This window comes from Panulirus ornatus, chromosome 65 (assembly GCF_036320965.1).
Source record: "Panulirus ornatus isolate Po-2019 chromosome 65, ASM3632096v1, whole genome shotgun sequence".
Lineage (NCBI taxonomy): Eukaryota > Metazoa > Arthropoda > Malacostraca > Decapoda > Palinuridae > Panulirus > Panulirus ornatus.
The window spans coordinates 9,436,359-9,457,095 of record NC_092288.1 but is presented as its reverse complement, the minus strand read 5'-3'; the positions used below and the strand labels follow the sequence as shown (position 1 = coordinate 9,457,095).

At 38.7% G+C, this 20,737-nt stretch overlaps 1 protein-coding gene across 12 annotated transcripts in view; it reads left to right on the top strand.

Moving 5' to 3' along the window:
• Positions 1-20,737, top strand: part of LOC139746484 (uncharacterized) — a 313,137-nt gene that overhangs the window by 262,089 nt on the left and 30,311 nt on the right. For all 12 annotated transcript variants that reach the window (XR_011712164.1, XM_071657756.1, XM_071657763.1 and 9 more), the window contains 7 exons: positions 250-531; positions 4,790-4,946; positions 8,372-8,588; positions 8,746-9,167; positions 11,889-12,136; positions 13,364-14,137; positions 17,468-17,694. Coding sequence is in view for 11 of the 12 variants with exons in the window: in XM_071657756.1 (XP_071513857.1) it covers positions 250-531; positions 4,790-4,946; positions 8,372-8,588; positions 8,746-9,167; positions 11,889-12,136; positions 13,364-14,137; positions 17,468-17,694 (2,327 nt within the window). In the remaining variant the exon portion in view is untranslated. The remainder of the gene's footprint in view (positions 1-249; positions 532-4,789; positions 4,947-8,371; positions 8,589-8,745; positions 9,168-11,888; positions 12,137-13,363; positions 14,138-17,467; positions 17,695-20,737) is intronic.

Genomic DNA, 20,737 nt, shown 5'->3' with positions numbered 1-20,737 from the left:
CTGTTTTTTAGTTATTTCAGATGTACTTTTAAATTTTTAAAAATATTTGTTGTAGTAACTCTTGAAGGAAATGAAGTTTTTGAAATATTTATCCCTATTGTCCATATATTTATCAGGATTTGACTTTGAATGGCTTATTACCATTTTTTGCTTATTGTGATATTATTATTATTGTTGTTATTATTATTATTATTATTATTAGTAGTAGTAGTAGTATTTTTATAACTGTTGACTTCATATTATTAACAGAATTGTAAACTCCTGGAGGGATTGCGGTTAATGTTCATGGAACATCGAGTGCTACTGTCTGGAACTCCTCTTCAAAACAATGTTACAGAATTGTTCTCTCTTCTAAATTTTTTGGAGCCCACACAGTTTTCTTCCCAAGAATCATTTCTACAGGAGTTTGGAAAGTTAGAGACAGAAGACCAGGTGACAAAATTGCAAGCACTTCTTAAACCCATGATGTTGAGAAGAATGAAGGAGGATGTAGAGAAGAGTCTAGCACCTAAGGAAGAAACAATAATTGAGGTACAGTCTGGTAATTCTCTCTCCCTCTCAGGATAGTGATGGCTGTGCAGTAAGCAAGCATTTAAGTGGCTATGCTTTCAGTTTTCATTCTCTCTCTCTCTCTCTCTCTCTCTCTCTCTCTCTCTCTCTCTCTCTCTGTCTCTGTCTCTCTCTCTCTCTCTCTCTCTCTCTCTCTCTCTCTCTCTCTCTCTCTCTCTCTCTCTCTCTCTCTCTCTCACATAAACTACAGAACTCATTCAACACTAGATTTTCCTGTGAGTGCTACATGGTAACCCTGCCTGTTGCTAAAACTGTAGAGTTTGTGGTGTGGGAGGTGAGCTGCAAGAAGTAGAGAAATTTTTATCAAGGGTGTAAGGCATGTGTACAAGTAGGAAGATGGGAGAGTGATTAGTTCCCAGTGAAGGTCAGTCCATGGCAAGGGTGTGTGATGTCCCCATGGTTGTTTTATTTGTTTGTGGATGGGGTAGTTAGGGAGGTAGATGCAAGAGTTTTGGAGAGAGGGGAGAGTATGCAGTTTGTTGGGAATGGGAGGTGAGTCATTTGTTGTTTGTTGATGATATAGCACTGGTGGCTGATTTAAGTGAGAAACTGCAGAAGTTTGTGAATGAGTTTGGAAAAGTATGAAATTGAGAGTAAATGTGAATAAGAGCAAAGTTATTAAGTTGAGCAGGGTTGAGGGACAAGTTAGTTGAGAAGTAAGTTTGAATGGAGAAAAATTGGAGGAAGTGAAGTGTTATAGTGATCTGAGAGTGGACTTAGAGCAGCTAATGGAACCATGGAAGCGGAAGTGAATGACAGGGTGGGGTAGGGGGCAAAGGTTTTGGGATTGGTGAAGAATATGTGGAAGGAGAGAATGTTATCTTGGAGAGCAAAAATTGGTATGTTTGAAGGAATAGTAGTTCCAACAGTATTATATGAATGTGAGGCATGAGCTATAGATAGGGTTGTATGGAGGAGGGGGATGTGTTGGAAATGAAATGTTTGAGGACAATACGTGGTGTGAAGTGGTTTGACCGAGTGCGTAATGAAAGGGTAATAGGGATGTGTATAAAAAGAGTGTGTTTGAGAGAGCAGGAGAGGGTGTGTTGAAATGGTTTGGACATGTGGAAAGAATGAGTGAGGAAAGGTTGACAAAGAGGATATATGTGTCAGAGGTGGAGGGAACAAGGATAAGCGGAAGACCAATTTGGAGGTTGAAGGTTGGAGTGAAAAGGATTTTGAGCTATTAGGGCCTGAGCATACAGAAGGGTGAGAGGCATGCAACGAATAAATTGAATTTGAACCCTTTCATTACTTACTCCATCAAACCACCTCACACCACATATTGTCCTCAAACATCTAATTTCCAACACATCCACCCTTCCCCACACAACTCTATCTATAGCCCTTGCCTTGCAACCATATAACATTGTTGGAACCCCTATTCCTTCAAACATACCCATTTTTGCTTTCCGAGTCAATGTTCTGGCCTTCCACACATTTTTCAACACTCCCAGAACTTTTGCCCCCTCCCCACTCTGTGACTCACTTCTGCTTCCATGGTTCCATTGGCTGCCAAATCCACTCCTAGATATCTAAAACACTTCACTTCCTCCAGTTTTTCTTCATTCAAACTTACATCTCAATTGACTTGTCCCTCACCCCTACTTTACCTAATAACCTTGCTCTTATTCACATTTACTCTCGGCTTTCTTCTTTCACACACTTTACCAAACTCAGTCACCAGCTTCTGCAGTTTCTTACATGAATCAGCCACCAGCGCTGACACCAGCTGACACTTCCTAAGCCATCTCATCCACAACAGACAACATACTTTCCCCTCTCTCCAAAGCTCTTGTATTCACCTCCCTAACAACCCCATCCATAAACAAATTAAACAACCATGGAGACATCACGCACCCCTGCTGCAAACTGACATTCATTGAGAACCAATCACTTTCCTCTCTTTCTACTGGTACACATACCTTACATCCTCGATAAAAACTTTTCACTGCTTCTAACAACTTGCCTCCCACACCATATATTCTTAATACCTTCCACAGAACATCTCTATCAACTATGTCATATGCCTTCTCCAGATCCATAAATGCTACATACAAATCCATTTGCTTTTTTAAGTATTTCTCGCATACATTCTTCAAAGCAAACACCCATGCAGTTATATGTATATATGTATACGCAAATATACATACCTACACAGCTTTCCATGGTTTACCCCAGATGCTTCACATGCCTTGATTCAATCCACTGACAGCACGTCAACCCCGGTATACCACATCGCTCCAATTCACTCTATTCCTTGCCCTCCTTTCACCCTCCTGCATATTCAGGCCCCGATCACACAAAATCTTTTTCACTCCATCTTTCCACCTCCAATTTGGTCTCCTTCTTCTCCTCGTTCCCTCCACCTCCGACACATATATCCTCTTGGTCAATCTTTCCTCACTCATTCTCTCCATGTGCCCAAACCATTTCAAAACACCCTCTTCTGCTCTCTCAACCACGCTCTTTTTATCTCCACACATCTCTCTTACCCTTACGTTACTTACTCGATCAAACCACCTCACACCACACATTGTCCTCAAACATCTCATTTCCAGCACATCCATCCTCCTGCGCACAACTCTATCCATAGCCCACGCCTCACAACCATACAACATTGTTGGAACCGCTATTCCTTCAAACATACCCATTTTTGCTTTCCGAGATAATGTTCTCGACTTCCACACATTCTTCAAGGCTCCCAGAATTTTCGCCCCCTCCCCCACCCTATGATCCACTTCCGCTTCCATGGTTCCATCCGCTGCCAGATCCACTCCCAGATATCTAAAACACTTCACTTCCTCCAGTTTTTCTCCATTCAAACTCACCTCCCAATTGACTTGACCCTCAACCCTACTGTACCTAATAACCTTGCTCTTATTCACATTTACTCTCAACTTTCTTCTTTCACACACTTTACCAAACTCAGTCACCAGCTTCTGCAGTTTCTCACATGAATCAGCCACCAGCGCTGTATCATCAGCGAACAACAACTGACTCACTTCCCAAGCTCTCCCATCCCCAACAGACTTCATACTTGCCCCTCTTTCCAAAACTCTTGCATTCATCTCCCTAACAACCCCATCCATAAACAAATTAAACAACCATGGAGACATCACACACCCCTGCCGCAAACCTACATTCAGTGAGAACCAATCACTTTCCTCTCTTCCTACACGTACACATGCCTTACATCCTGGATAAAAACTTTTCACTGCTTCTAACAACTTGCCTCCCACACCATATATTCTTAATACCTTCCACAGAGCATCTCTATCAACTCTATCATATGCCTTCTCCAGATCCATAAATGCTACATACAAATCCATTTGCTTTTCTAAGTATTTCTCACATACATTCTTCAAAGCAAACACCTGATCCACACATCCGCTACCACTTCTGAAACCACACTGCTCTTCCCCTATCTGATGCTCTGTACATGCCTTCACCCTCTCAATCAATACCCTCCCATATAATTTACCAGGAATACTCAACAAACTTATACCTCTGTAATTTGAGCACTCACTCTTATCCCCTTTGCCTTTGTACAATGGCACTATGCATGCATTCCGCCAATGTTGAATTAATATACAAAGAGGGCAGATGAATGGCCTTGATCCTGTTTATAGATTGATGTACTGTTCATTGAAGAGTTACATTATCGTTATGGTGTTTGATGAAGAATTTCAGTACTCTTAGATCAGTCAAGTACAGAGAAATAGTTTTGTTTGGAAGGTCTTATGAGCCTCATTGGGCATAACCTAGGGTATTTAGTTTTAGTGTGCATTTCTTTTTTGTTGAAATTTATGATTTGGCTCTTGCATAGCACTGTATCCTGAAGTGTGTTCCTGTTACATTATCAGATTAGGTAACAGGGTAAATATTTAGATGCTTAGATTTCGTAACCTCTCATGATGTAATTCTGTGAATCACAGAAGCATCATCTGAATAATTTTTGCTATAATTTGTAGTATGAAATTATGTCTGCAAGACATTTGAGCATAAGTGTTTTTACTTCACCCAATCTGAGCTCAGATAAAATTGATATTATTATATTCTTAGATAAAATGGATGTTATTATCATCAAGAATACATGTTCTTAACATTCTTAATAAAAGACAGGTAATTGCTTTTGTTTTGTAAACTGTGAAATGTTTCTGAAATGAGTTGCGAAGCAAGTATGAATTAGCCTGATTTATATCTTTTCATTTTTCAGGTTGAATTGACAAATATTCAGAAGAAGTACTACAGAGCAATATTAGAGAGGAATTTTGACTTCTTAGTGAAAGGAGCAACATATGCTAATGTGCCAAGCCTAATGAACACCATGATGGAGTTGCGCAAATGTTGTCTCCACCCTTACCTCCTCAATGGTTTGTCAAGATCATTTATCTCACACACACACACATACACATACAGAACATGAAATTAAGCAAGAAACTTGATGCAAGATGACTGCAAGTACTTACAGGATGATCTAAACTGACTCCAAAGTTGGTGTGATACATAATTCAGCCTGAGAATATGCAGTGGAATTGAGGATGGGACAGTGTGATTTGATTATTATTTAGCTAAATATAGGCTTCAGGATTCTTTGTATAGGAAGGATGTGAAGTTGACATCATCCCTAACCTGTCACCAGAGTCCAAAATTAAAAGCATTATAAAGGAGACATGTTGTCTTTTGGCAAACATCAGAATAGCTTTAAAGTATATGGATAAGAATATTTAGTAAGCTGATGATATCGTACGTAAAACTAAAACTAGAATATGCTTCTCAAGTTTGGTCACCACACCTGAAGAAACAAACAATTAAGAGAGAAAGGTCCTGGGGAGAGCAGCAGAGATGGTTCCAGAATTAAGAGAACTAAGTTACAGGGAAAGGTTAAAGCCTTCAAGTTTGTGGGGATGACCAAATAACACACTGACATCGTGAACTATGAACAGATCTTCAGGAGATGTATGTTTAGAGCAACCAGAGGACGTAACATGGAATTAAGCAAGAAACTTGTTAAAAAAGGCATAAAGTAGGATTTTTGTTGTGTAAGAGTAGTCGATGAATGGAACAGAATGACTGCAGACATGTTTAATGCAGACAGCATAGATAAATTTAAGAAATGTGGTAATAGAGAATGTTGCTTATGGCATTGAATAGACTTATCTAACCACCCTTTACTTACTTGAAATGGCTCTGGCTCAGCTACATTGTCCTTTGTACATAAACACTCATAGATCTTCTTAGCTGAAAGTTCCTAGGGTTGATTTTCTTCATTGTTTCATGCTCTTTTTATAACGAGAGCATTTTCTCCATCTGCATAAGTGGATTCCTAACCCTTGTGGTTACCTTGGCAGACTGTGGAGTAGATTGGATCACATGATATCAGATTTTCTCAGCATTTTTGTTTATTTGTGGATTATATCCAGGTTGCAAGCATGCCCATCCATGGACACTACTTCACAAGCATCAGTGCTTCATAAGATTTCTAGCTTTGTTTCTAAGATGAGAGAGGTTCTTAAACATTTAACTGCTGGTTCTTGGGTTGGAGATGATGATGATGGATGTTTGTATTACATATCAAAAACCCAAACACAGCATGTTGCAGGAAAATCACATTAGTGGGTATACCCAAATTTCACAAGTAGCACAGATCTGCACACAACAGTGGTAGCTGCAAGACTTGCATTGTGTGCTCCAATTTAGGACCCATGCTTACTCTACCCACCAACCTTTACTGAAGTTTTAGTGCACTTTGTCACACTCATATTTTATATTTTACCTGTTTGTGAATATTTTACTTAGAGGAAATACTGATAGATGTCATCAAATGACTTCTAAATGCTTCAGTCTTCTACTGCATGGTGATGCCTTTGATAGTCACCATGTTGATGGTGAAGTTCCTCAAAGGTGTTGTCTTGGACTCGCCTCTGATCAGCCTCTTGCACACCTCCATCATCTTACATAGAGGAAATACTGATAGATGTCATCAAATAAGGACTACTAAATTCCTCGATCTTCTGCTGCATGGTAATGTCTTTGATAATCATCATGTTGATGGTGAAGTTCGTCAAAGATGTCATCTTTGACTAGCCTCTGGTCAGTCTCTTGCACAACTCCATCATCTTTTTGAGGCTTAAAATGTTTTTCTTGCACGACACAGAAATGGCTTCGAGGAGCTGTTAGGCAATTGCTGATGACACTTGAAAGGGGCCATAGTACACATTATTAATCAGGGGTGCACAAAATACACAAATGTGCACGACCAGAACCCAAGACTGCACAAGAAAGCACATGGGAGAGACTAATCACTCACCAACACCACAAAACACCAGTTTTTGAGTACACTAATCATTGCGGTGCTGTGTGTATATGATTTGAAATAACTTTATGCATCTTTTTCAACCTAAGAAATTTTTTCTGGATATTCAAGGGTTTCCAATGGAAATTGAAGAACTTATGTTGGTTGGAGCATTTCTCTGCCTCGAATTATGGATAGCAGAGGTCTTACTGTAATTGGAAATGGAACTATAAGTATTTCTGATGAGGATGGGCTGGAATGGGTTCATGAGGGAAGTGTCGGTCCATCTTTATTATCATGATGTTGGACACAGACAAATAGGTAAAGGAAATTGATAGTTAAGAGATTTACAGACATAAATAAGATGTTTGGAGTAGAGGTTGATAGCAACAACAAAAGTAAGGATACTTAATTATTATATTTGTGAGTCGGTAGAACATTAGTCAGGAGCATGTTCAAGTAATAGGAAGGAACATTAGGCAGGAGCATTAGGTAGAACATTAGTTATAAGTAGTCAGGAGGAACATTTGAAGGAACCTCTGGAAATGTTGCATTAAAGTTGTCCTCCCAGTCGCATGTTAAGGTTAAGGCGCTAAAGGTTAAGAAGTGTCACTGGTGCTCACCAGTTACGGAGACTTTTGCTGTGGTCACCCCGTTAGGGAGTTCCTGGGGGGAAATGGGTATCAGAGATGTAGATAGGTAGATAAAGTGAGTAGAGGAGAACTTGGAGGAATTTAGCAATGAAAATATCTGTAATTGAATCCTGGAAAGATTGACTGTACAGACATTGTTAAGGGGTAAAAGGGAAAAATTTGTAGTAAAGTGATATAATCTGAAATGAAATACTTATAATATGGAGATTGCTTTCAAGATATTGTACTGGTCAGTCTGGTAATGAATGGAGTGCTATTGGAGTCTTACACTCAGAGGAACAGAAAGCTGATGATGAAAAATATTCTCATAATCAGCAAAACATTGCTGTTTTAGCTTACAAACAAGACAAGTTCTGCCCTATGGCTATATATCGTTGTAGGTGCTTGGATTGTGGTGAAAATACAGTAATGCTCATGGTTAGACTAAATTGCAGTGTATAAACAGTATGTTTCTGAATTAACAAATTGAAGTGGCACACACATGAATTTAAGTAGTGTATATTATAAGGAATGGTAGAATTATTTTATTATTTTGCAAATGTGCACACACACAAAAAAGAAAAAAATGTGTAAATTGGGATATAAAGTTTGCCAGACCAATCATTTTAGTTTGCAAAGTGAAATTTTAAGGATTGATTGTAGTGTTGTGGGAGACTTATCTTGTATTAGGACATCAAATATATATTGAGGATGTTTATGAATGGCCTCTGAGGATGCTTGCACTTGTTCCTCCTAATATAAACAGGAATGGACAGAGAAATGTATTTTAGATAGAATAATTTTTGTTTCCTTGTTATGTTTGTGTTTAAAATGCTCACCCTCTTCATGGAGTTCTTATATTTGTGAACAGGTGCTGAGGATGCAATCCAGCAAGACTACCGTGATTCAAATCCAGCCAATGCCTCTGACCCGGACACTTATTATAATGCACTGATACAGTCCTCTGGGAAAATGGTGTTGGTGGACAAGCTCTTGCCGAAACTTCGAGACAATGGTCATCGAGTACTTATATTCTCACAGATGGTGAAGCTGTTAGATATCCTTGAAGACTACCTCATATTTAGAAAGTAAGATTGAATTTAACCTAACTTTAGAAACATTGTAATCTATGAGATTTTACTTGATAATGCCAGATTGATTGTGTCATTTTGTTAAAAGATGCTTAAAGATAACTTTGATTTCATTTTAGAACTTGATTATAAAGATTTAAAATCTCTCCCTTAGGTACCCATATGAAAGATTGGATGGACGTATCCGTGGTAACATGCGTCAAGCAGCTATTGATCGCTTCTGCAAGCCAGATTCTGATCGTTTTGTATTTCTCTTATGCACTAAAGCTGGTGGCCTTGGTATCAACTTGACTGCAGCTGATACAGTTATTATTTATGATAGTGACTGGAACCCCCAGAATGACCTGCAGGCTCAGGCTCGCTGTCACCGTATTGGCCAGTCAAAGAGTGTCAAGATATACCGCCTCGTTTGCCGAAACACATATGAAAGAGAGATGTTTGACAAAGCATCTAGGAAGTTGGGCCTTGATAAAGCAGTATTGCAGTCCATGAACACTGAGCAGGGCAAGAATGCTGCAGCTGGAGGAAACTCCCTAGGTCTCTCTAAAGCAGACATAGAAGAATTGCTTAAGAAAGGTATATTAGCATGTCGCATTCAAAAATCTTTTATTATTTTTCCATGTTATGTGGTCCTTTACCTTGCTTCCAGGTATGAATAAAGCCTCAGACTCTACAGTGAGTTTCCCAGGGATCAGTTTTTTCCAATCCACTTCATTATTGTCATACACGACCTCGCATTCAAAAAATATTGCATCATCACAGAAATCTACCATTGTTCTCGTAATCCTGTAGAGAGAGAAATCCAACATGTACTCACACATAACCATCTCCGCTCAGCAGAACTCCATCCCCACAGGGTATGGCCTTTGACACACAACATTTATATCACACACCACAAACATTATAAAGGCTGCAAAGAAATTTATTGCCCTCAGAACACTTTATGGTATCTTTTTTGGATGAGAAAAAGAATCCTTTAGCATGCTCTACAAACAGTTTATCATCCCCCTCAGTAGACTGTACCTTAATTTCCCAGGCATCCACCTGTCAAAAGTAAACATAGTAAAACTGCAAACTACACAGAAAATGTCTTGATCAATCTTTGGCTGTAAAGCAACCACAAACAATCAACAGGCACCTTTGTCCTTTGTAGTAGGAGTACTTGCTAGACGCTTGGACATGGTGTTGAGTGGATCAGGTGGGCAACTCATCATAATCATCAAATGTTTCATCATCTATTTCTTCTTGCTTGCTTGTGCTGAACACTGACTTATATTGGTTAACTAACATTTGACATATTCTTTTGGGGCCATTTCCATAACTGTCACCTTTTGATTGTCCAGTCTCTGACTTTTTGTTCCTTTTCTCTGCTCATATAAGCAAACCATGTTACTTTTTAGTCTCTTGTTCCCCCATTTGTGTAATTCCATTATATCAATCAGCATTCCTTGTTTTTTCTTTTAATTATTCATTTCTATTGTCTATTCATCCAGTGCTTCCTATCCCTTTGTATCTTTCTCTTCATGTTATACTTTCTTTTACTTGGCTCAATATATATAATATATATTTTTCCCCACTCTATCCATACAAAAAAAAAACAAAAAAACAGTTGGAGTTAAACATGCTTGCTTTATCTGTATTTAGGTGTATGGAGTGTTTGTGACATTTTGTAGCATCGCTACCACCTTATAATAGCATGATGGCAAATCAAAAAGTATCCAGTGTGTCTGTCATTCATCTTCAGAATTGGATACACTGCTGACATTAGTGGCACTGCAAATGCTAAATGTAATGTTACACATGCATGGGAATGAGATCTTTACACTTTGTAGCTCAATTTTATTTACATTTTTAAATATGGCCACACTTTTGTTGACTTAGACCAAAGAAGAGCACCATGTTGTGTTTCATTTTTTGTGCTGTGAGGCTAAAAGATCTGAAATTTACACATTTTCATCACAGCATGATGTATAGCTGCAGTGGAGTACATATAAATTAATTGAAATGTTCAGAAATGGTCACAAAGTTGTTGCCAGTGCATAATATTCAGGGTGTCCCTCTACTTCATAATTGACAACAGCATCAACCAAGCTCATACATTGGTTATCAGTGACAGTAGGGTAACATTTGACAAGGTTTGAAGACAGTTTGATGTCAGCCACAAGGTTTGTGCAAGATGGGTTCCAAAGCTGATGATGAAACAGTATAAGCACAACTGTATGGACATCTTTACCCAATATTTGGACTGTCATGGTAATGAAGGTCATCAGTTTTTGACTTGCATCATCATTGTGGATTTGACTTAAATTCATCATTAATAGCCAGAAAGCAAATGCCAGAACATTCATTGGAGACATGTTGTCTCCTCCTTTGAAGAAGTTCAGAGCTGGGCCATCAGCCTGTAAAGTTATACATAGTGTGTTCTGGGATTTCTGGGGTCCACTTCTTGAACATTGAATCAGCAATTTGGGCAAGACACAGCATATCGCTGGCAGCAGGTGCTCTTTTGTTGTTTGACAGCACCCACTCTCATACTGCTTACCATATTGAAGAAACCCTCCTTTAGTTGAAATTTGAGGTTCTTTATCAACCATCATAAAGCCCTGACGTTGCTTTGTCACATTACTATGTGTTTGGAAGGCCATCAATTTGCCACTGATTATGAGGAAAAGAAGATAGAGCATGCATGTTTTCATATGAAGCTGTAAACGTTTTTTACCAGTAGAATTTACAAACTTCTGCACCACTGAACCAAGTGTATTGGAAAGCAGGGTATTTATGTGGAAAAATGGCATTTGTTCCGAATTGTAATGTGTAAGTATGAAGTAAAAGTGAAGTATTTGCAGATACTGTTTGACTTGCCCTCATGTGTGTGAGTTGATATGATGACAGTAAACATATTAATGGGATCTGATTGTTAACACTTGTCTTTATTTGGTAAATTCCCAAGACATTGATTCTAGCCTGAACTCTGCATGTAAGGGTATGCCTTTTATGAAAGACTAAAAACAGAAAACTGTAGTCATGAACCTACATTGTGTTTTGTGTGATTTTTTTATTATGATATTTGATCTGAATTTAGAGATTTTTGCATGATTTTGAATAACTGACAGGAAAGGAGTTAGGAATTGGAGTATTTTTACTCTTGCTCAGTTTCACCATTTGTTTAGTTCTTGTACACCATATAAGTATTTTATGACGCACCAACTATACCAGACTGAAAAGCATTTTCATATTCGTTTTTCATTATTTAGAATTTTTGAGTCTAATTTTAATGTGCAATTATATTTTACTCAGGTGCATATGGAGCACTGATGGATGACGATGGTGGAGGAGATGACTTTTGCGAAGAAGATATCAATCAAATCTTATCCCGCAGAACAACAGTTATTCAGCATGAGAGTGAAAAAGGTTCCTCATTTTCTAAGGCCTCATTTTCTGCATCAAACAACAGATCTGATATTGAGATAGATGATCCAGACTTTTGGAAAAAATGGGCAAAACGAGCTGAAATTGATACAGAAGCAGGGGAGAGGCTACGGAAGGTATGTAATTGATTTTGTAAAATTTTTATATGCTAATGGATTTTTCATGTAAGGTATAGCAGTTTTGATTTTAAGGTAGGTAGTAGCTGGAGAAATAGAAAAAATTTTTATGGGAGGAAATTTGTTAGATACCTTCTAAATATGGTGAAAGAAAGATGAACATCAGTACTTACGGATAACCAAAACATGCTGGATCAGCACATTGCAGACCATCCAGATTGCCCAAGATTTGTTCGGTTGAGGTGGTAGAACAATATATGATATAAACATGATTGTTTAAAATATTCATGGCCAGTCATATAAAAGCTCGAGTTATTTTACATCAGTGATATAACCAGATTGGTCTCCCAAACACTGAAATATATCTTGAATACCAAAATAGTACAGTAATCAGAAAATTCTTTTTATGAAATGAAAAAACATCATATTGAAATTGAAAACCAAGAAGCAAGTGATATAATCCTTAAATTTCCCTGGGAGAAATAAAAGATATGGTGGAATTGAGTGATAGGATAATTATCCTGTCATTTGCTGTTGTCCTATGTTTTTAATTTCTTTCTAGGTGGGATGAGAACTACATCATATTCTTGGCTTTGATCATATTCTTATACGACGTACTTTCATTTCGTATGAGATTAGAAAAAAGGTATTTGGAGAACAAGCAAGTTTCCTCAACCTTGATAGGATGAGCTGAGATTACAAAGCTGCTCTCCAGCCTTGGGTGCCTTGGCAGAATATCACAGTATTGGCTGTCAGTTTGGTGTTAAGGTTATAAGGGAGCCTGGTAATGAGATTATTTTTTTTTTCCCCCCATGTCAACGAATTGTGGAAGATCATATTCTAGGGTTGTGATCAGTAGACTATTACTTATTTGTAATGAGAAGTTTCATTTTGATGAAAGCTCCAATATTCCTTGATAGTAGCTGAAAGCTGTCACTAGATGATGTATCCTTTTTGAAGCAGGCAGACAAATGTATTTTGACTAATAAATATTAATGCTCAAAGATATTTCATGTATGTATACTGGCAAATTAGAAGCATATTTGATAGCTTAACAAATATTGACTTATTATGATGACTAGCCATGCTAATACTGAGGGTTTCAGTTGATGTTGACTGAAAAACCAGTGAGTTAAAATTTTCTGGAAATCTGATATTAATTTGTCTTTCTCCTCCAATATTTTTTTTTTCTTTTTTCATATTACATTTTTTCTTGCTCTATTGCAGAAGACCTTGATAGTGGAGGAACCTCGTCGAAGATCACAGATACGTAGATATGGCCATGATGAATCAGTTTTGGACTGTAGTGATTTAGAGTCCTCAGGGAGTGAATCTGGCCAAGAAAGGGATATAGAACAAGATGTAATTCAAGAAATCAGTAGTAGATCTCGAAACCGTGGCCGTGGTAGGGGTCGTAATAGAGGCAGAGGCAGTAGAGGAGGACGAACAACAAGAGCATCTCGATATGTGGTTGATGAAGAGTCTATTGATCCAGACATTGTGAGATATGGTCAGTGGTTGCGTTCTGAATGTTTCAAGGTAGAAAAGGGTCTTTTGATATATGGGTGGGGACGTTGGAAAGAGATCCTAGCCCATGGAGACTTCCGTCCAGCTTGGAAAGAAAACGATGTTCAGGATTGTGCACGAATGGTGCTTCTGTTTTGTATCCGTTATTATCGTGGAGATGACAAAATTAAAGGCTTTATATTTGATCTAATTGCCCCAACCTCAGATGGCAAGACTCGTATTCACCATAATCACATAGGCCTCTCTGCACCAGTGCCTCGTGGTCGAAAGGGAAAAAAAAAGATAAGGGAAGCCAAGCTTGTTGCCTCACACATGGAAGGTGCAGACTGGGCTAAAGAGGAAAAATTTGATACCGATCTTTACTTAGATCAGGGCTATTCAAGACATCTTACACGACACTCCAACAAGGTGCTGCTAAGAGTGCGACTTTTGTTCTACATCAAACAAGAGATCATTGGTGATCATTATATGCAGGTAAGTAGTTAAAAGCCAGTATCTATTTAGTTTTTAAGAATTTCTGGATAAACTTGTTGGATGTTTGAGTGTTATGTTCTCAGCCCTATATCTAGGGCAAAGTATTATATTTTAGAGCACTAGGTAGACAGAGTCAAAAGGAACATTAGGTTGGAGCCTCTGCAAACACTTTGCTAGACTTTCCTCGCTGCCAGTGGCCTGTTTAGGGTGAGGCACTAAAGGCTAAGAAGCAGTACTGGATATCCCTAGTTATAGAGACTATTTCCTTGGCCACTCCCTTTAGGGAGTTCCAGAAGGGAACAGGCATCAGAGATATAGATAGATAGCTCATTCCATTTCATGGTTATAAGTATGATTATGATAAACTTTTAAGCTTTCCAAGCTTGATTGTATACCTGAAAATACTCTAACCCCTTTGTATATCCAACATTGTCTTAAACAGTAAATCTTGATGGTCCAAAACACCAGAAACAAATAATTATTGTAGATTATTAGACCTTGCTATTGAGCCTGAGTTAAAAATAATTTATGCAGCACGGTGCAATCATGAGAAGTATAGTGAAAGCGGTGAACCAGGGGAAACATTTGATTATCTCCTACGTTTTTACATATAGCTTACCTACAGACAGATAGTCTTTCTATCATTGATGTTATTTACATTCCAGGGTTGATTTTATCAAGTACTTGAAGTAGGTGAGTGGAATGAGTGTGTTCCATGAATTTTAGCTTGGATTCAAATGCCTGGGGATAAGTGATTCACTCTCAGTATTCAGTGTCATGATTGATTTCTCTTGAAAATTTTGTGTTGAACAGAATTGTAGCCTTCAGCAGCTGGTGAGCAAGCCTCCAACTAGATAAAAGGTGCAGGGAGACTCCCAGTTACTTTGTTCTTTGGGAGGTGGGGGATGGGTGTGTGTTTGTGTACAAGGGACATAGGTATGTGGTAATTGTGAAGGTGTCTGTCATGTTGATGAATAAACTTTTTGTTTTATGTGAGGGACTGGAGAGAATCACTGAAGGTTAATGAGGCTTTGTGGTCCTTATTAACAATTGGCTTGTGATATGCCAGAACTGTACCTTATACAGTTATTCTGGCTGTGATCTAGAGTAATTCATTGTCCTGAAATCATAGGTATGTGTGGGTTCATTGGATATCCAATCCTTTAAGAATTAGGGGTTATACTAGTGGATGGTGTTCATATTTCTGTATGCTCGCCTACCACCCTGGAGCTCAAGTTGATAACAGCTCACATTTGATTCACCTCCCTGGGTATGGATGGTGGTACCTACCACTATGCTTATAGGAAAGAAATGTAGAAAATTTGAAATCCATCTGTTTGTCTGTGTGTTTAGGAGTAGATAATTAGGTTACCCCCAAATAGTCAAGAATTAAGGACTCGAATTCTAGAAATGGGAAGAAAAATGTAAAATATGCAAAATTCCAAAATTACATCACAGTGAGGGCTTTGTACTTGCATCACTAGAGGTATGATATGTGATGAGTAACCATTAAAGTGTTAGAATACTTGGGCTGTACATAAACAGGATATCAAGGGATTTTGTCCCACATATGTTGCATGGCCAAAACGAAAGCTTATCGTATGCACATAAGGGGTTTGTCATGTTGCTCAGCTAATCATTGGCAGTGTGATGATTTTTTTTCTGAATATGAGAAATGTTGTCAGCTCAGTTGTAGGTAGGAAGCTTCATAAGAGGAGTGACTACAAAAAAATCTAAAAATTACAGTTTATTATATCATTCACCTGTTAAAATTTGTTTTGATTGAAAAATTTTCACAAGTACATAATCTTTTAACTATTTTCTCGTGTATTTTACTTAAATATGTAAATGATCTTTGATGAATGCATTAGGTGTGAACCTGGTGTAGAAAGAATATTTGAAAATATAATTTGCTGAACTGTTTACTGAGTATATGTTGAATATTTTGAACTTATGATTGTAAATTAAGCATGAACTTGTTTTAGATATTTTCTCATGCATTTTTCAGAGGAAAAATTTGTAGAAAAAGATTTAAGAAAAATACATCACTCAGTGAGTTTAAGCTCAAAATTCATTATTGGTATTGGAAAGTATTCTTGTTATTTGTAGCACTTTCATTTGTACATTCATTTTTGCCATTGTCTTTTTGAATGTGTAAATTATAATTAATTCATGAATTAGGGGAGAACCTATGGGAAAGAAATGTTTAGAAAAATAGAAAAAATATATGAAAAATAGAATTTACCATATTGTTGACCATAAAGTGTATGCAAGAATGTTGATTTGATAAGAGTATTAGAAGTGACTGAATGTAGAGGAAGTGAGGAGCAAGGGGTTTTGGGAAAGGTATGGGATGTAGGGATCAGATTTTTGTGGTAAAGATAACAGGGGAAAAGTATTTAGCAAAAATTAAGATGTTGAATGCATGTTTGTGGATCTGGAGAAAGCACTTGACAGTCGAGTAGAGTGCTGTATGAGATGTTTTATGAACATATGGTGTAGGGGAACAACTGCTAGATGGTGTGAAAGCCTTCAATAGAGGAGCAAATGCATGTGTAAGAGTGAATATTGAGTTGAGTGAAAGTTTCACTATGCATGTGGATGTGAGGCAGGGCTGTGTCATATCACCGTGGCTTTTTGATATGTGTTTGGATGGAGAGTTAAGCAAAACTAGGGAAAAGGGATGCAGAGATGGAGTATGGCAGTGAGTTATGGTGGCCAGTGGAAAGTGTTTTTGCAGATGATGCTGTGTTGTTTGCTTAGGGTGAAGATTAGTTGTAGAAGGTTGTAAGTGTATTTTATGTTGTCTGTAAGCACAGTGATTGCAAGTAAAAGCAGTTACTTGTGTCTGAAAAGAAACAGTGAAAAGATAGATTTTGTAAAACCATATAGAGTGAAAGAAAAATGTGTACTGAATTTTGCTTTGGATATAAGGGGAGAAAGACTGGAAGATGGGAGAAAGAATTATACTTCCATATTCCCTTCTTGTCATAGAAGGCTACTAAAGTGTGGGAGCAGGGAGCTGAAACCCTCCCCTCTTTTATATTTTACTTTCTAAAAGAGGAAACAAATTAGATGCATTTCATATTATAGTGTACTTCTTTGCCTTATTGTATTATGAAAAGAAAAAATAATCTGTCATTTTCAGGATTCAGTTGATTTATGAATCATTTTTAAGAGTACTAGGTTTAGTGTAGATTGTTTTTGACTCAGTCTTGCTTATGCAACTCTAAATGTTTTGGTTTTATTTAGATATTACAGTCTTACCTGTCTAGTAGTTCAGCAACTACTCTATGAAGAATCTGAAACTGTTTTCTTTCCCTGCCATAGATTGATGAAGGGTGTAAAGCATCAGACTTGAACATCACCCCTCCCACAACAGAATTGCCACCAAAACCTTGGTGGGATGCAGAGGCTGACCGTTCTCTTCTGGTTGGTGTGTATAAACATGGCTATGAACGGTACAATGTAATGAGAAATGATCCCACACTTTGTTTCCTTTCACGTTGTGGACCACCTGACAAGGCAGCACTAATGGCTGAGATGAACACTGCCATGTAAGTGATGTGATAATTTTTTATAACCAAAGAATCAGTTTTTATTTTAATGTATTGATTATTTTTATGTATTATTCCTGGGGATAGGGGAGAAAGTAATACTACACACATATTCCCTGTGTGTCGTATAAGGCCACTGAAAGGGCTAGGAGCGAGAGGCTGGAAATCCTCCCCTCCTGTTTTTACTCTTCCAAAAGAAGGAACTGAGACGGGCTAAGTGAGTATTTTTTTCTCTAAGGCTCTCAATTGCCCTCGTTTCAAAATATTCAGCTTACAATGAGTGAATTTTACTTTTCATATATTTTCCTACACAGTTCTCTTGGTAGGATCTTATTTAATGTATGAATTAAGAATTGTGCACATTCCTTAATATGTTAGAGAAAGTAGTTTAGAGACATGAAACTCTTACCTAGCCTTTGGTTCAAAACATTCACGTTGTAATCATTGAGTGCTTTAGTAAATTATATTTTTCATGGTTTTTACTCTTCTCACTAGGTTCTTCCCTTGTGCATGAAATATTAATCATCCTCATATCCAGAAAAGTTTGAGAAAATCTGACAACACCAAAAAGCTTGCAGTTGGCTTTGGTAGTAGCTGCGAGGTTTGAGTATGGATGCCCAACTGGCCAAGTGAATTTGAAATTGACATTGTTTATTTATTTATTTTTTATTTTGCTTTGTCGCTGTCTCCCACGTTTGCGAGGTAGCGCAAGGAAACAGACGAAAGAAATGGCCCAACCCACCCCCATACACATGTATATACATACACGTCCACACACGCAAATATACATACCTATACATCTCAATGTACACATATATATATATACACACACAGACGTATACATATATACACATGTACATAATTCATACTGTCTGCCTTTATTTGTTCCCATCGCCACCTTGCCACACATGGAATAACATCCCCCTCCCCCCTCATGTGTGCGAGGTAGCGCTAGGAAAAGACAACAAAGGCCCCATTCGTTCACACTCAGTCTCTAGCTGTCATGTAATAATGCCCGAAACCACAGCTCCCTTTCCACATCCAGGCCCCACAGAACTTTCCATGGTTTACCCCAGACGCTTCACATGCCCTGATTCATTCCATTGACAGCACGTCTACCCCAGTATACCACATCGATCCAATTCACTCTATTCCTTGCCCGCCTTTCACCCTCCTGCATGTTCAGGCCCCGATCACTCAAAATCTTTTTCACTCCATCTTTCCACCTCCAATTTGGTCTCCCACTTCTCCTCGTTCCCTCCACCTCTGACACATATATCCTCTTGGTAAATCTTTCCTCACTCATTCTCTCCATGTGACCAAACCATTTCAAAACACCCTCTTCTGCTCTCTCAACCACGCTCTTTTTATTTCCACACATCTCTCTTACCCTTACATTACTTACTCGATCAAACCACCTCACACCACATATTGTCCTCAAACATCTCATTTCCAGCACATCCACCCTCCTGTGCACAACTCTATCCATAGCCCACGCCTCGCAACCATACAACATTGTTGGAACCTTTATTCCTTCAAACATAGCCATTTTTGCTTTCCGAGATAATGTTCTCGACTTCCAAACATTCTTCAAGGCTCGCAGGATTTTTGCCCCCTCCCCCACCCTATGATTCACTTCCGCTTCCATGGTTATCCCCTGGGATAGGGGAGAAAGAATACTTCCCATGCATTCCTCACGTGTCGTAGAAGGCGACTAGAGGGAACGGGAGCGGGGGGCCAGAAATCCTCCCCTCCTTGTATTTTGACTATCTAAAATGGGAAACATTGTTGATAGATTTGTATATAGCATATGGATCTGGAGAAGGCATATGATAGAGTTGATAGAGATGCTCTTTGGAAGGTATTAAGAGTATATGGTGTGGGAGGTAAGTTGCTAGAAGCAGTGAAAAGTTTTTGTCAAGGATATAAGGCATGTGTACGAATAGGAAAAGAGGAAAGTGATTGGTTCCCAGTGAATGTCAGTTTGCAGCAGGGGTGCGTGATGTCTTCATGGTTGTTTAATTTGTTTATGGATAGGGGTTTTTAGGGAGGTGAATGCAAGAGTTTTGGAGAGAGGGGCAAGTTTGCAGTCAGTTGTGGATGAGAGAGCTTGGGAAGTGAGCCAGTTGTTGTTCGCTGATGATACAGCGCTGGTGGCTGATTTGGGTGAGAAACTGCTGAAGCTGGTGACGGAGTTTGATTAAGTGTGTGAAAGAAGAAAGCTGCAAGTAAATGTGAATAAGAGCAAGGTTATTGGGTTCAGTAGGGTTGAGGGACAAGTCAATTGGGAGGTAAGTTTGAATAGAGAAAAACTGGAGGCAGTGAAGTGTTTTAGATATCTGAGAATGGATTTGGCAGCAGATGGAACCATGGAAGCGGAAGTGAGTCACATGGTGAGGGAGGGGGCGAAGGCTCTGGGAGCATTGAAGAAAGTGTGTAAGGCGAGAACATTATCTCGGAAAGCAGAAATGGGTATGTTTGAAGGAATAGTGGTTCCAACAATGTTATATGGTTGCAAGGCATGGGCTGTGCAGAGGAGGGTGGATGTGATGGAAATGAAATGTTTGAGGACAATGTGTGGTGTGAGGTGGTTTGATCGAGTCAGTAATGAAAGGGAAACAGAGATGTGTGATAATAAAAAGAGTGTGGTTGAGGGAGCAGAAGAGGTTGTATTGAAATGGTTTGGTCTCATGGAGAAAATGAGTGAGGAAAGATTGACAAAGAGGATATACATGTCAAGAGGTGAAGGAAAGGAGGAGGAGTGGGAGACCAAATTGGAGTTGGAAGGATGGAGTGAAAAAGATTTTGAGTGATTGGGGCCTGAACATACAGGAGGGTGAAAGGCGTGCAAGGAATAGAGTGAAATGGAACATTGTGGTATACTGTGGTCGATGTGTTGTCAATGGATTGAACCAGGGCATGTGAAGCGACTAGGGTAAACCATGGAAAGTTTTGTGGGGCCTGGCTGTGGAAAGGGAGCCTGAGCCAGGGACCATGTTATCAACCAACCCTTAGGGGTTGATGAACCACTGGGTTCACAGTG